Below are 17,736 nucleotides of genomic sequence, written 5' to 3'. Positions count from 1 at the left end.
GTTCGCTGTTATTCAAACCTGTGGACACGACAAACTGTCAAACATTGTTTTGAAAAGAAACTGTAATCTAAATTTGGTGAAACCACTTGTTATTCTGGATCATGTGTACTTTCCCAAACGCTGTGGTTGGACCCAGAGGACTGGTGGTCATTCTGACATATGAAACACATTAGCCCTCTGCAGTGGTGGTACAAGTAGCCAGCATTTACTCATCGACTACAATTTTGAGGTACTTGTACCTTACATGAGTATTTCAATTTTATGCAAATTAAAATTTATATTCTACTACATTCAGAGGTAGAGGAAATATTGTACGCTTTACTCCACTACATTTACAGCCATTGTTAAGTTACATTAATATTTTACATAAAGAAAAGTATAAGAATATAAAATACACCACATTGCTTTAAACCAGTGATCTTCAACCTCTGACTAATTACAGAAAATGTAGATGGGGTCATATTTCAGACTAGCTCTACCTTGAGCAACAATAAAATGCTGCTCACACTTTGATTTTCCAGTATTAATAATCTAATGTCAAATAGAATCAGAGAGCAGGAGAACAAGTGGCCTACTTTTGGTTTGATATTGAAAGTACATTTTGTCGATAATACCTCTGTACTTTTACTTAAGTAGGTTATTTCATGCAGGCCTCTTATTTGTAATGGATTATTTAATTAAAAGGATCTGAATGCTTCTTCCACCACTGGTCCTCTGATCTTTGTTGGCAGCGTCTGCTCCAAACCCACAGCTGCAGTAGCAAAATGAGGTCGTGACTCAATATCATAAAAAAAAGACAAACAAGGTCTCATTGTGCGTCTGGTACATTAGTCTGTGCAAACTGCTGTTGCATGCCAATTGGGAACAGAATCAGTGATAGGGCACCCCGCTGCCTTTTGAAAATGCACTGGCATTACAAAGAGCATTTGTGTGTGGCGGTGAGAGATTGGCATCAGCAAACGTTCCCTTTCCCCTCCGCTTGCATGAGACGGTCAGTGAGCACTGGAACACCTGTGGACCAGAATAGTATAATAACAACTTTGTTTTCCCAGGAAATGATGCGTTTCCTGAGTCAGGCAACACTAGGCTAAGATTAGAGCAGGAGACAGGCAACAGAGAAGACAAACATTTACTATTCCACTCATGCTGGGCCTTTTTATACATTTTTTTTTTAACAAAATATAGTACGTGAAGAAAAGACATTTGAAAATCAGACTCCTTCCTGTGAGACAAAGCAGTCCACGTCACCAAACTTTTCTTTATTTGGCATCATGAGACTGGGATTTAGCAGACCATAATTGTAAAAATACATTATTCATATACACCTCTAGTAAAAAACACTATTGAAAACATATCTAAAAATATACAGTGAAATATAACAGCAGAATAAAAACAATTTGCAGGGGTAGGAGGAGGGGTGTAGGGGGTATTTTACAAGGTAACCGAGGAATGCTAACACATAACAGTCATAGTTTCCTCTGCCCTCAGTCCTCTGGTATAGCCCAGACATTTGGTACCAATATGTCCCGCACTTCAGAAAAGACAGTTCATGCACTTCACAGCCTTGCTGCCGTAGTCTACGCACTCGGGTCCGATGCACTGGCAGCACGCATTGTGAAACCAGCGGTACTTGGATCCTCCCATTGACTCACAGTAAAGTTTACACTGACGGATAGACACGCAGTCGTCAAAGTAGACCACTGTGCACATGTTTTCTGAAATTAAAAAAAAAAAAAGGGACAGGCAAAGCAGAAGACGTGAGTCACAAATCCAGTAAATGTGGTTTATGAAAACAAGCAACATTTTAAAGTAATTACCTTTAACCCTCAATGCTCCTACTTTTTTACTTCAGGGATGAAATGAATTTGCAGCAGCTAAGTATGACCATATGTTTTGGTGAGCTTAATGAGTTAACTGCTCAGCTCTGCGGGAACGCTCCTATTATGAGTGTGTCTTTATAGCAAATAGCCCTGGTTTAGAGAGAGGGAGCCAAAACAGCCGCAAATGAAAATAAAAAATGGCAGCAGAACAACACTTTCAACCCAGTTACAATTCCATGAACTGGAGACCTTCTGGCAGCACCGTTTCCCTGAAGCCATGAAAGTCTGACCCAACCCGAACTGGTCTCATGAAGACTTTGTAGTCTACTCCAGCTCTGGGTCGGGCCTGATTTTATTAGCACGGCGGGCAAAGATGCAAATGAAAAATCTGACTGGACCCGACATGACCAGAAAACTATGTAATAACAAGAAAAATGTAAGTAAATCTTGAATTTTCTCATGTGGTGTAATTCATGTGTAACTCATTCAAAAATTTTATTAGTCATGTGGATTTGACGCAAGCAATGATGCAGAGGCTCACAACCAATGTGAGACAGCGCGTCATCAAATGCCAAGTGACAACCCACTCTATCTTGGTAACAGTAATTATATAAAATGTCATAAAATGTTGAAAAATGTCACAAAAGATTTCCCAGGTGACATCTTCAAATTACTTGTTTTGTTCAACCAACAGTCAAAAACCCCCCATAGATATTTAATTTGTAATGATATAAAACAGAAAATATTCACACCTGAGGAGCTGGAACCAGCCAATGTTTCATGTTTTCGCCTGACTCATGACTTTAACAGGCAACTGCCTTTTTTAAACTTGCCATTGATTAATAATCTGGGGATTGAAAAACTGATTGATAATCTTAACGTTTCAGCACAGCTTTCAAATGAGAAACTCACTCATACACTTAATCACAGCTGCTTTCACGTGTCTTAAAATAGAAGGATCCATCTTCGGTTCATGTAAGATAGTCACGGGCAGTGGCACAAGTATTCATTACACATAATATATTTTTAGAGCTGTGAATCTTTATTTCTGATACATCAGCCCGGGGCGGTGTTTGAATGTTGTAGCTGGTCGAGAGTGAGAAACTTCAGGTAGTTTAATCTGTAAAAACGCATTTGATTTTATTTATTTTATTTTTGTATAAAATTGAATCAGCAATGTAAATACTGACTACAGCTGTTGATTACATGTAGGGGAGTAAAAAGTGCATCTGGAATGATTAGTCTGCTAAACGACTAAAATTAATGAACAACTAAGTTGATAATCGATTGATGGTTTTAGTCTTTTTCTTAAAGCAAAAGTACCAAACATTCACCGGTTGCAGCCTCTTCATATGTGGATTGGAGGACTCTTCTGCTTTACACTGAGATATCTGACACTAAACTGCAGATCAAACTTTGGCATTTTTCACCATTATCTGACATTTTATTGACAAAACATTTAATCAAGAAAGTAATCACCAGATTAAACTGTGACGGAAAATAATGGTCTGTGGCAGCCCTACAACATTTCCCTCTTAAATGTTATTATAGACGTACAAGTTCACAATTGGAAATTCTCAAGTTAAATGCAAGTTACTGTAGGATGGACACAATTTTTAGACCCATGAGAACCTCTCTTTTACTTTGAAAAACTGAGTCTTCACCTTCCTGTAAAGAGTGACTCTCAATATATGGATTCATATGTCTATGAGAAGCTTATGACAAGTGTGAACAAATACATTTTAGTGAGCTGAAATAACTTTGGATGAGTCTGGCGTTACCTTGAGTGTCGTAGCTGGCGTGGATGCTGTTGCCGGGCACCGACACGTTCTGGTGCTGGTTGTCGAGCGACTCCAGGAAGGACACCAAGTTCTCATGATGGGACAGCTCCTCTGCGACGGGGAAGGACACAACCATCATGTTGATCGGCGCGTCGCCTTCCGTGAGGGCGCGGAACAGCGAGGGGATGGGACGGTGGAGCTCCTCAACGGTGCTCTTCGACGTGGCCGGAGAGTCGCTGTAGTTCTTGGGGTTACACATACCTGACACAAAGAGATGCAGGAAGACATTAACGGGTCACATCATGCAGATAGTTGGGTCACATAGTTGGGTTTAGTTGAGCAGGTTTTCATATTCATCTGAGATTTCTGCTGCAACACCAATACAATGAAAGTTACATTTCAAAATATCAAAAGAGCAACATCTATTTCCAGAGACAAGTAGTTACAACTGAGTAAATAGGCCCTATAAAAACTGAGTGATACTACTGAATTACTGTTTATTTTTACTTGACACTGAAAAAGTACATTTCAATGCTGTGAGCTTTACAAACCCAATTCCATTTACTTCCATTGCACTGGGGTCAGGTCTGCAGCTAGTATTAGGAAATACTGAGTCTATAAGTTCAAATCTCTCCACAGCAACTAAACCAAAGTAAACTAAAATTTAAAGAGTATCAAAAAAAATAAATGTACAATTTTTCACATTTGTATTTATTCATTTAACTGTTCGTTATTACTTTCACTACATTGTGATCTAAATATTGTTTCCTTTAACGGGTTCTCTACACTGCCAGGTATGCAATTTAGGTGGATAACACAAAATTTTTATTTTATTTTATTTATTTTGCCTAAAAACCATCAAACTGTAAACTTAGTCTGAAAAATATCAGAATTAGCTTTTAAAAACCCAACCTGTGTCATTACTGAACTTAAACTCCTCTTCATGTCTTTAAACTCTTCCAAAACTCACAGATGTTACCAAGAACATGACCCGGGTTTCCTCTGCGCTAGTCCCAGCACTGACTTCTACTTCTTTTGTAATTTAGTGGACTGACCCTTTAAGCGCATTGGCAAGGGAGTTTATTTGCAAATCATTACTGCACTGAAAACACACAGGTTTAACAGTTTAATTGCTTCACACATTTCAGCTCACGAGCGCAGTTCAGTCAAACCACACCGCTGTCAGAGTATCTTGTCTCAATCAGGGTCTTTTTAACACTTCATTTAATTTCCAAATACAGTAGCAATCACTCGACAAAGTCCCCACATCCTCAGATATGATCTTTCTAACCCTTGAAATGAGTCAAAGTGAATTATAGCTAATGGGTAAATCATTTAATGAGGAGCGGAGTTTGACAGAGGAATTGGATTACAAACCAGTGCGAACAGCAGAGCCAGAGCAGCTGTTTTAGATAAAGCGTACACATGGGTCCTCCCTCTGTGTCCTCCCTCCTGCCTCCTCCCTTCCTCTAAAATACAAACTGTCCTCTCCTCTCCCCGCCGCTCCTCTGCAGGGCTGCTCTAACCACTCGCAGATACACACTTCAAAGTAGCCAGTGTTTGGCATAGATAACGTGTTTAGAGTGGAAACTTACTCAAAGTGGTCATAGGGCTAGTGCTGTCAGAAAAAATGAGAAATGAGGAAAAATGAGAACTATACTGATGCTTCAAGCTACAGGTTGTCTTCAGCGCGTTGTAAAAAGTCTGTCCAGGAGGAAAACTCCACCGCCATAACATCTGTGCAGCAGCAGCAGCAGCAGCAGCAGCAGCAGCAGCAGCGAGTCCAGCGCTCAGAGTCAGATGCATGTATTTGTGTTCCACATGAAAGAGCTTTAATAAAGCCTCCTTGTCGGCATGTAGAGCAATATCTGTCTGTCAAAGCTGATCTGAGAGCCTGTTGGTTTGCAGGGGCAGGGCCAGAGGGGCTGGATGGGGTGGTATGGGCCCCCCAAGTCCGCCAACTACCAGAGTCAGAAGGTGCTAGGTATTTGGCTTGATAGGATCATGGATAGATTACAGAGCAGGTCTACAGAGCACGGGAACCCAGGACCAGGACCAGGACCAGGACCAGGACCAGGACCAGGACCAGGACCAGGACCTGTGTTTGTTCTTGTTGAACAACTCAAAGCAACTATGAAGAGACACAAAATAACTACAGAGAGATGTAAAACAAGAAGACAGAGTTGCACGAAAAGAGACACAAAACCACAATGACACACAGAATGAGTACAAAGAGAGACAGAACAACCACAGAGGCACAAGACGACTAAAAGGAACAAAATGACGACAGAGACTTAGAAAAAAAACACAAAAGCACAAAAGCCAGAGACAAAATATGAAACACAAAACAAGACATAAAGCAACCACGACACGCACCATCTCATTTTATGTGTCGTTTTACAACTCGTAAAACTAGAGAATAGCTGTAGTAGACTATAAAGAAACATAAAGTGACCACATAGACATGCAAAACGGCGCGCAAAAGAAAACAACTAAAAAAGGGCTAAAAAGGCAAAATGACCACGAGGAGATGCAGAACGACCAGAACTCATATATGTAGTGAAGAAGAAAGAATTCAATAAATGGTATTAAGTGTATTTTGTCATAAATAGCGTGTGAATTCTTGAGCTATGGCCAAAAAACATGTTCTGTGAAGTCACAGTGACCTTTGACCTTTGACCACCAAAATCTAATCAGTTCATCCTTGAGTCCAACTGAGGATTTGTGCCAGATTTGAAGAAATTCCTTCAAGGCGTCCCCCCCCCCCCCCAACCAACCAACCAACCAACCGACAACAGAGAGTTGCTGGACCCGCCCCTGCTGGTTTGAAGTGGGTTTCAGATGAAGAAGAGTTCACCAGCCAAATGTTTTCCTGTTTCACAAATCCGGTTGTTTTGGATCTCCCGGGGATTTAAACCCCCACTGCACTTTGGGAAGAGGCTGAAAGTCAAAGTTCATCTCAGCAGGTCGACCACCCAGCCCCCCCCCCCCCCCCCCCACCAGCTTCTTCATCCTTTGATCTCCCGCACGACCTCGAGACCGCCTGTACATGTGCGTAGGTGTCACTTTGCGGGGACAGTATTCCTTTAATTTCCTGAGCCCAGATGAACGGCGCTCCTCTCGGCTCTGCTTCACATCAACATCCACACTGTCACTTCTCAGAGACACGTTCAGTATCTGGCTTCACTCACCTCACACTCATCTCGTATCGGAGCAGTTACACTGAGCGAACCGATCCCTCTTTTAAATCTGCAACGCTTATCAACCGCCAAGTGCATTAAAGCCACAGCCTCCCTTTTACAGGGAGAAAGAGCTCGGCTGTGAGGCGACTGAGATCAACAGAATGTACGGAGGGAGATTAGTGCCGAAATCATTTTGTTCTTCCGTATTTTCCTTTACCGTCTTTAACTGTTTGTACTTTTTATTTTTTAAAGTATATTTTTTGGGGCTTTTTATGCCTTTAATGGACAGTATAGTGGAGAGAGACAGGAAACGGGGAGGCAGAGAGAGGGGGAATGACATGCAGCGAAGGGCCGTCCAATGCGGGATTCGAACCGGGGGCCAACTGCAGCGAGGACTGTAGCCTCTACACATGCCTGCTTAGACCACTACGCCACACGACGCCCCTGTTTGTACTTTTTAGTAGTAGCTGTGGGCTACAGCTTAAAGCAGACGGATGTCGTCTCTCACACAGTGCACAGCCTCTGTCTCTCTGCCACTCACTGAACAACAGAGTAGACGCAGGGCAGGGCGTTACTGGGATCTCTTGTCTAAGTAGAAACAAAGGTTTCAATGTGCATGGAGAAAGGAAAAAGTCCAAAGAGGTCAAAACTCCACCAACAGCAGCAGCAGTAAACTTTATCAAACCGATGCATTTCGGCTCGTGGCCTTCATCGCGGACTCTCTTCTAAGTAGTCAAGCTTTGTCTAAAAAGTCTCTACATTTGGTTTTTGAAAAAAAAAAAAAAGTAAAAGTTTCTAAAAAGTTATGGCCAAACGCCTCATGTTGGTAACACTGCAGGCTGTAAACGCCCCGCTAATGGCACGGAGAACTGGTTTCCATTCAATTTGGATCTCTGTTTAGGGGTTTAAAAAATGTTAAACTGGTAAAACATCCCCCCAGGGTCAATGAATTTGTGGAGTTAAACTGAGTTTTTATCTTAATTCCTTTTCCTAACTGTGCCTTACATAACTTGTCGACTTTTATTTCATCCTTGCAGGATTTAGTGTTCTCTCTGAGTGTTTTCCCTTATATAACCCCTGTGTTATTTGACTTAAATCTGAATCATTTCTGAGGGGTTCTGGATTGGGAACAATAGTTCAATTCAATCAAACACTGGAAAAAATTCAAGATGAATTCAGTAAACAAAATGCAACTTTAGAGTTGGATATTCCATATTTACATCAAAATCAGTTCAAATTGTGCCTTGCAGATCTTTTTTGAAACACAACAGTCCAATACAAACCTGACAAACTTAGGTCTCTACAACTGGAACGTAATCTTTGCTGGCACTAATGTCTTTTACAGATGTTGAGCTCAGCGGCCGTGTGTCCTGCTGAACCGCCCGTCTGAACCTGCTCAGTCACTGGACGACAGCATGGATGGGATCGTGTAAAGTTTTCCAAGTGCAAAAATAATGCTGACTAACTCGCTGTCAGCTTGAAAACATGTTGCTAAGAAATGAGCCGCTGCACTCACCCACACAGTCGCAGCACTCTTCCCAAAGGTTCCCCAGACACAGCATGCACTCCTTACAGCAGGAGCAGTTCCCGTCAGACGGACGACACTGGCACAGCTCCTGCAGGACACAAACAGCATTTGTCAGCAAAACATTAAGACAGAAAAAACATCATCACTGATCCTCAACACTTCTGTTACTACCAAAATGTCATGGATAATAGTGTACGACAGCCCGATAATTAGATTTGTTTCACTTCATCATTGTTTTAATTGTAGATGAAAACAGTGCGGAAGCGGAGCAGCAGATATCAGACCTGACATATATATTTGAGCCTGTGTGGGCTCTAAACAACACTGCCAACACCAATCACAGATGTATGGAATATGAAAATCCACTTAATCGAACCATGTTTTACAGCTGCAGTCTCAGAGAGAAATGCACACAGCCTGTATTCAGAAACTAAGTCTTAAAACGAGCCGTCAGGACTTCCGTAACTTTGTGATGTCACAACTATACAGTCGCTCTCGGGCCTCACGTCTCAAGCCCAACCCACCTGGACCCACCATCCACCCTTGCAGGATTTATTGTTCTCCCCGAGTGTTTACCTGAAATCTGCTAGATTTTTATTTGATCACTCAGAAAACAATCAGCCAATCAGAAGAGAGGCTCAGAGCCTCCTGTCCTCTGATTGGCTGATCAACCTGTTGCTACTAGAGCGCCAGAGAGAAGCCTGAGAGAGGAGATGTAAAACTACATTGAAATTGTTCTTGTTACTTAAAACCACAAATATATCTTCTTGTGGATCAACACTTCAGATGAAACACAGGGAAAGTGTAATGGGACCCTTAAGATGTCTTGTTTGTAATTTTAGGAAATGGGAACGGTTCATCTCACATCAAAACTACACATACAATATGTTTTATAATAAAAGACCCAGGTCTGACAGGTGCAGCAGTAAAAACATATCACACAGCAGGCAGAAGGCAACATGTAGACATACTGTACAAACAGGAGACGTACCATTAACACATCAACAGAAAGAGCAACAGCAGGTTTGCTTCACGTACAGTGACTATTACACACAAGCCATTACAAGACGGAGCAACCAGTGGTGGTATTTCTCCAAGTGTGTTATCGTGTCCACAAAACAGACACTGTGATAACTCCACTGTACTTCTATTCACGAACAGAGCAGGTTCTGACACGTATAAGTTTAAACCATTCAAGCGTATTTTCTTGAATGGTTTTCCTTCACACGCAGAGCCCTAATGATGAGATGTTCGAGCTGTGTGGCTATAAATGACCTGTCCAGTGCTGTCTTGCTTATTTTTTATTGGTCCATTATTTCACAAGGTCAAAACCAGGTCAAGTCTTAGGGGAGTTAAGTGTCAAGTAAGTGATAAATAAGATGCGTCTCAAATGTCTCAAATCAAGAATCAAGTGTGCAGCTCTGACAACTGTTGAAGTCATTTTTAAGCAGATGCTCACAGGGAACAGCCTCTCAAATAATTCTAACTTTGTTCAGATGACAAAAACAATAAGAAAACTCAAGCTTCAGGGAATAACGATGGACATTAGTTAATATCGTCTGACATTTTATACACTCAACAATCAATCGATTATTAAAAACATTAACCGTCAGACATATTAATTATGAAAATAACTGCAGTTCTTCTGATGGAACAAAGCATCGCCTTGACCAAGGTTTTCTATGTGCTGATGACTCAAACAAATGATTTAATTGAAATTTAAACTCAGATTAAAACTACAGCAGCAACCCTCTTCCAGAGAAAGCCTTGATACTTGATTATACTTCAGTTCAAACAAATGTGCAATTTCTCAAATGATGGAGATCCACGTGGTATACAGTGATTCAGCCATGAGTGAACCACACAACCTGTGACCAAAAGTGTGTCATGATTTTAAAAAAAAAGTTGCAGCCATTTTTGGGAAATAAAAAGAAAGCTAAATGTTATTTCCCTAAACAATAGGATTACAGTTTGCTCTGTAATGTGAGAAGGATAAGTAATGTAACAGTAATGGTCTTTTATACTGACCAAACTTACTGCCTCGCTTCATCATTTCATTCCATTTGATATTTGTGTTAAATTGTGTGATAATCAACGTATGAATTATAGTTTATAGTTTAGTATAGAGTTATGGTCAAAACTGTGTGTTGTGAGGTCACAATGACCTTGACCTTTGGCCACCAGAATCCAATCAGTTAATCCTTGAGTCCAAGTGAACGTTTGTGCCAAATCTGAAGAAATTCCCTGCAGGCGTTCCTGAGATATCGTGTTCACGGGAATGGGACGAATGGAAAGCATAATGCCTCTGGCCCTGGCCGTCGCAGAGACATAAAAATGTAGTTTCATTTTAATGGATTTATGAGAAACATTTGTGATAATAATCTGGTTCACTGGGTTCACTTTCCTTCATGCACATGCACACACACACACACACACACACACACCACACACACACACACACACACACACACACACACACACACACACACACACACACACACACTTCTCGTGGTGCTTCTTATGGAAGGAAGGTATTATTACAAGAGCTTCTGCAAACATCCAAAAACACAGACCTCCGCTGATCCCACAACTCTTCCACACACATTACGAAAAACAGGCTAATTCCTCGGCTTCGGTGCAGCTCGACTCTCTGGGGACGGAGACGCAGCGAAGGAAACTAAACTGAAATGTGTAGGTGGGACTGAAAAGTGGGTGAGACTGCCAGAGGAGTTCCTCTTTCTCCCCCCTGAACAGGGAGCACATTCCTCCAAGTCAAGGTCACAGCGATGGGGGGAGGCGGCGGGGGAGAAACAGGAGGAGGGAGGGAGGGAGAAGAAAACACCTGGAGAACAGAACACGACTGCCCCCCCACCCACCCCCTCCCTACAACACACTTTCCCCCTCCTTCCCTCCCTTTCTCCCTTGTTTTTTCTCTCCGTTCAGTCACTCTCCTCCCTTCCTTTTATACTCTCTCCCTTTTAAATTTCTACTTCCCCCGCTCCTCCATTATATCTTTGCACAAGTCGTCTCCCACACGTAAACAGTCCCAGCAATGATAAAAGACTCTCCAATGACTCACCAGTGAGGGATTGCGAAACCACACACAGCTCACTTAATCACCAGCCTCTCAATCCCCAAACCTCTGATCAAGATCTGATCCCATGAGTAATTATGACTCTCAAAGGTGGAATTATAAGAAACTAAACAGCTGCCCAGGGGAAAAACACGCAGCTCATATTTCACAAATCACAGAAAAATGTACCTTTTTTTTTTTTAAACCATCTCATGGAAACAGAATTTGTTTTATCAGACGTGGAACTGGAGCTGCGAGGCTGTTAGCATAGCAGGTGAAAACAGCTAACAGTTTAACTGTTTTAAATACACACATGCCAGCACCTTTATGTTAGCTTAGCTTAGCATTATGACTGGAAACAGGGAGAAAACTCTGAGTTAAAATATTAACTCATTGTCTAATGAACAATCCATGGTTAAGGTGCTGGTAGGGGTTATTCTTAAATTTAGGATTGAGCCAGGCTAACTGCCTCCTCCTGCTGCCCTTCGCTATGCTATGCTAAGCTAAGCTAAGCTAAGCTAATCACTTCTATTTATGAGTGGCATCGATCTTCTCACCTACATCTGCAAAAAAAAAAAAAACAAAAAAAAAAAAAAAAAAAAAAAAACAAACATATTTCCCAAAATGTCAAAACTATAAAAAGGAAAAAGCGGGAAGGAAACTTGTGACCTGTCTCCTTACTTGTTTGTGAACTTCATGGGTCTCTGCTCTCGGCTGGTGCCGCCCCAAAGAAGATTCCATATAAATCCAACTAAAACTAAAACCAATCAAATAAACAAAAACAGTAAAAGAGCCAAAACTCTGAGTCACAAGATTTCAATCCAGTCGGTGACATGCAAAAAGACGACAAGGATCATCTGCTTCAGAACTCAAACAACTGCTGCTGATCACCAAAGAGAAGACGTGACCTTATGTGACTGTAGACTTTTGAACGGCCAAAGAATTCACCCTGGCATTTTTTAACATGTGATGAGCTTCTTCTTCTTCTTCTTTTTTTTTTTTTTTAACATTTTGACATTTTACAATTGTTAAACTAAGTGACAGACTAATAATCTTTAGTTGCAGCCTTACAAACAACCCTTTCCTCCATGAGGATGGATGAGGTTATCGCCACCACTTCAACAGCTCTCATTAGGCTCCTCTGGCTACAAAGAGGAAACCGCTGTAATCAGTCAAAACCCAGCTGCAGTGAGACAAAAGGACTCTGGAGAGAAAGTGAACATGTGCAGAGCGACCGCTGCCGCTGCTGCAGTGTGTGTGTGTGTGTCTCTGTGTGTGTGTGTGTGTGTGTGTGTGTGTGTGTGTGTGTGTGTGTGTGTGTGTGTGTTTGAAATCCGCTGCCCCACCCTGCTCCACAGCCGGGCCTGGACAGAGCTGGCTTGTGAATCTCTGCTGCACACTTCACAGGTTCCCCACTGTATGTTTCCCTCAACCAACCTCCCCCCACAGACACACACATAATACACACACACACACACACACACCTCCTCCTGACCTCAGCCTCCCCTCCCTCCTCCTCTCATGTTCTCCCACCCTCAGGGGTTTTGGGGAATTCAGACAAATGACTTGAGATGGCAGCAGAGCGTAAAAAGCGAGCGTCGGACAGCAGATCCCACTAATCACAAGCAACATGGAGCTTCTACAGAGGGGCTAGAGGCGGAAAACTTTTCTCCTTCACGGCACACGCACCATCGCTCTCGCCTCTGACAGCTAGCGAGTTGGTGTCGGCGGGGTCGCGGAAGCTACAGAGCTCGTTGTCCTGAGCAATGATTCATCAGGCGAAATAAGCCACCTGGAAGTAAGGGGGGGGGAGTGGAGCCACAAATGTTCTGTTGATAACAGGATGTTTGAATCTTTGCAGAAATTGAAGCCAGAGGGAGCAGATGTTGGGTACTTGGTAGAAATAAGTTTGGGCCAATAAAAAAATAAAAAAAATAAAAAAAGGCTGAAAATATAGAGTGTAATCACTTAAAGTGGCTAAAACTGAAAAGTTCAGTCTGTAAAAAAGAAAAAGAAGAAACTTTATTTCTTGCTTAGATTTAATTTTTTGTAGGTAGACTTCTTCAATCTCCACATTCAGAACGTAAATATGTATCATGGGCGAATAGTGGCATCTGTAGCAGAGCTGAAGCGATTAGTCCATCTATAGAAATAATCAGTGACTATTTTGATAATCAATGAATCCTTTTAGTAAAAAAACAAAAAACAAAAACACATTTGCCGCTTGTAGCTTTTCAAATGTCTCTCTCTGTTTTTGATCATCGTAAATCAAACACCTTTGGGCTGTTGCTGACATCACCTCAAGCGCTAGGAAAATTGATCGATCAGATAATTGTAAAAAATACTTGACAGATGAATCAATCATTAAATGAACCAGCAGCTGCAGCTCCAAGCTTTTGCATTTTGTCTTTGAGCAACAGGTTTTATGCAAATCCAGATGCATTGTGGTCCGTCAAAAATCAACTGAGAGTAAAAATATTAGTTTTTACAAAAACTCAGGCCATTACATTTCTAATGTTGCGACCTGAATTCATCCTTTCATCTACTGATTGATCCTCCGGCCTCGAGCCTCCAGGTCTTTGGTTTGTTTTTGATTGATGAACTAAATAAATACTAATAAAAAGCATTTCAAAGCAAACATTTATGTGCTGCAGCCTGATGCTGTAACACTGTCAGTGGCTGCCGCGAGGCGAGTTTCTCTTTTAGTGACATATAATTTAAAGTTGAGGTTTACTTTGTCCAATTTGGAAAAGAGCAAAGGCTGCGTTACCAACCAGGAAAAGTGGGCAACTGTCCAGGGGCCCCAGACTGCTGAGGGCCCCAAATGCCCCAGATTCACTGCATGCCAGTTGTATTTTAGTAACTGAGTTAACTGCACATTTGTTGAGGAATCTGAACAAGTAAACTAAGGCGGGCCCTGCAGTATTCACTCATTGTGTGACACTGTGACATTACATGTTCCTAAATGAACTGGCCTTTAACCAAATCACCACAATAAGGGCCCAGCAGCAATCTTTGTATCCACAAAACGCTACGTGGGTTTGGTTAAAATTATAGCTGCCATTTTATTTTCTTCCACTTCATCATTTATAAAATTAGAAAATAGTGAAAAGTGCTCATCACAATTTCCCAAAGCCCAAAGTGACGTCTTCAGAAAGCTTGCTCTGTCAAACCAACAGTCTTAACACTAAATATAATAAATGTATAATTATATAAAAACAAACAAAAAAAAAAAGCAGAAGATCCTCACATTCAAGTGGCTGGAACCAGTGAACATTTGCCATGTTAAATTATTCATTGATTATCCAGATTGATTTTCTGTCAATCGACTAATCGTTTCAGCTCTACTTAAAATTTGTTCTTTCTGTTTGACGTCATTTCTCATCTCCAAGCAGAAATCTTCATTCGCATTCAGAGCCCAGCTTCCTGTGTCAGGACTGTGTTAAAGCCCGTCAACCTCAACTACCTGCAAAACAGTGACTGAGGTCAAACAGGTGAAACAGCCACTGAGGTTAAATACAGTACTTTAAAGATGTTAATGAGAGAGGCAGAGCCACTGAACACACACACGCACTTGTGCACACACACACACACGCACTTGTGCACACACACACACGCACACACACACACACGCACACACACACACACACACACACACACACACACACACACACACACACACACACACACACACACACACACACACACAGCAGCAGCTCAGATTTAACTTGACAGGTGGTGGAAAGACGGGCCAACACCTTTTTTTCATCTTTTCCTCAAAATAACAAGAGAGCATGACAGAATGTGTGTTGACTCGGAGGGCACCACCCCTCATCCCATCAGCCACTGGGCTTCAGACATGAGGGAAAATGTGACACAGAGGAAGTGATGTTAAAAAGTAAAAAAAGGGGGGCAGGGGACTTGACGTGAAAATAGATCAAAGAATTACCAGGATCCCCTGCTCCTGTGCTCCGAAACTAACCAGCCTCAGTCTGACAGGCCGAGACCAGAACAGGTGTCTATAAAAACAGGACACTCACTGTGGATAAATCCACATCTCTGCTCCTCTGCAGCTCAATCTGGGAAAAACCTTCCTCCAAGGCGTTTCTTGGCTTATCGAAGGAATGTATCTGCATTCTTCACAACAGATTCCATCTTTGTTCTCAGGTCCAAATATCCATCGTGTTCTGAACTGGGGCGGATTTTAACTTGACTTTGGCCACTGCTGAATATTTGTTTTTATGTGAAGTATTTGTATGAAACTGGCACGGACGCTTAAAAGAAGAAAGAACGGCTGAGACATATTTTCCTCCACTTAATTCAGCTGCACATTGAAGGAACGCTGCATTTTTCAGTCAATTTCAGGCAGATTTAAAAAGTTAAAAAATCCAAACTTCTTAACTGGAAGTAACTTCCGCTGCAGACAACATTTCATTCGTACCTCTTTCAGTTTGTGTTTATGCAGAAACAGCTGTAACAGTGTAGGATGAAAAGCCTGAACTTGGATGCCTTCACACAGAGATTTGCAGCTTTCATCTACAGAGAAGAACATCACACTCATGGACGGTGTCCAGCTCTCAGCAGAGATTATCTGTCTGCGAACACACAGTGGCCTGAGCAAGGTGAAGCTTGTGTGCGAGCAGTGATGTCGAGAGTAGAAAATCCACAGTGAGCACAGGATTTTTCAAGGTGCAAACAACATTTTCATGCAGTTTAAATCACTGTGGCACAATTCAACGTATGGAAAATCCTATCCGGTGGTGCAGTGGGTTCAATTATTTTAGACCAGAAAGATGAGAAAGAAACTAGTTTAGCTGCGTTTGGGTTGTTCACTGTGCGACTGCCGTGTAAACTCAGCCTCCAGAGCTCTCAGAGAAAGCGTCTATAAGTTTCTTACCTGTATGAGGCACTTGCTGACGTCGCTCGCGCACAGGGCTTTGTTGCAGCCGGAGGTCAGAGACAGTCCTGATAGGAGGAAGAGGAGAGCGACTGCGGTGGCGGCGGTGGTGGTGGTGGGGAGGATCAGCTGACCAGGCCTCATCCTGACGGCTCACCAGCACGACACTGGAAACACCTACATCAACACAAGAGCACAGGACCGGAGCTCAGAGATCAGGGACAAACAAACAAAACTTCATCTCTGAAATTCCACAAGAGGAGAAGTTAAGAGCTGCAAGATGGTGCATAAGAGATAATAAGACATAACAGGAGGCGCCTGTTAAAACTACAACACTTTGAATATGTAAAACAGAGCGGAGGGTTTCCTGATGGTGCAGCAGGAAGCAGATGGAAATAACTTGAAGCCACTTACTGACTGTCCAGATCTGAGCTTTCAGAGTAAAAATAAAAAAATAAATAAAAAAATCAACATTAGATAAAAGGTTTTCACTCATATTCCCTTCATATATGTTCACTACAGAACGAGCCGGATCATGTATACTGTGAGTGTGATCTGAAACCTAAATCTGAGTGCCAAAGCTCACACACCTGGGCTGGTAGGTGGATCTGTGTGCTGTAAGTGTAAAGAAAATGTCGTGCAGAGCAAACACAAGCTTTGACATGTAAACACCACATTTCTAAAAAAAAAAAAAGGCCTGCGTCACATTTCATTCAAATGCAGCACTGCTCCCTTCACTGTGGAGTAACAACACACACACAGACACACACACACACAGACACACACACACACACACACACACACACACACACACACACACACACACACACACATCTGGCAACATCAGCCTCCTTCACTTACTTTTTCTTTTCATATGTGGCCCCTTTTTGAACAAACTGCCTGATGTTGAATCTTTATTTATTTACGTCTAATCTCTGCTTTCCCACTTCACCACTCGCTGCACGTTGTTGCATTTCGCATGACGGAGCGAGAACATGTGAGGAACATTAGCTCCCTCACTCATGAACGCGTTTCTTCACCTCTTTTTTTTTTTTCTTAACTCATCGCTAACACCAAAACTTAGTTTCACTCGAACGCAGCCACAACAAGACCGAGTGCAAAAAACAAACAAACACGAGGAAGATAAAGAGGAGTTCATAACTTACCACAGCGCTGTTTACAAGTTCACGACTTTTCTTTTCTGAAGGGGGCTGAGGCTGTTTTCTCTTTGAACTTCTCCAGGATGGTGTTGTGCCGCCGCTCAAGTGTCCACTGTGTCCAGAGGGCGTCAGTCTCTCCGCAGCACAAAGCGACAGGCAGTCGGGCGCCTTAAAGGCACACACTCCATTTTCTACCCAACGTCTGCAGAGGAAAACACCGGGCCTCCGGTCACACACACTCCGGTTTAATGTCTTCAGGTGGATAGTCCGACTCATCAAACCGGAAATATTAGCA

General features: G+C 42.2%; 1 protein-coding gene across 1 annotated transcript; it reads right to left on the bottom strand.

The window, feature by feature from the left end:
* Nucleotides 1-1,238: 1,238 nt before the first annotated feature.
* Nucleotides 1,239-17,598, bottom strand: twsg1a (twisted gastrulation BMP signaling modulator 1a). Its single transcript, XM_056391321.1, has 5 exons — nt 17,448-17,598; nt 16,282-16,458; nt 8,300-8,399; nt 3,602-3,862; nt 1,239-1,715 (listed from the first exon to the last, which is right to left on the bottom strand). Exons 2-5 carry the CDS (start codon nt 16,423-16,425, stop codon nt 1,534-1,536), a joined length of 687 nt encoding a protein of 228 aa, XP_056247296.1. The 5' UTR covers nt 16,426-16,458; nt 17,448-17,598; the 3' UTR covers nt 1,239-1,533.
* Between the last annotated feature and the right edge of the window lie 138 nt (nt 17,599-17,736).

The sequence above is a fragment of the Seriola aureovittata genome, chromosome 12 (genome assembly GCF_021018895.1).
Source record: "Seriola aureovittata isolate HTS-2021-v1 ecotype China chromosome 12, ASM2101889v1, whole genome shotgun sequence".
Lineage (NCBI taxonomy): Eukaryota > Metazoa > Chordata > Actinopteri > Carangiformes > Carangidae > Seriola > Seriola aureovittata.
This window is presented reverse-complemented; position numbering and strand designations above follow the sequence as displayed.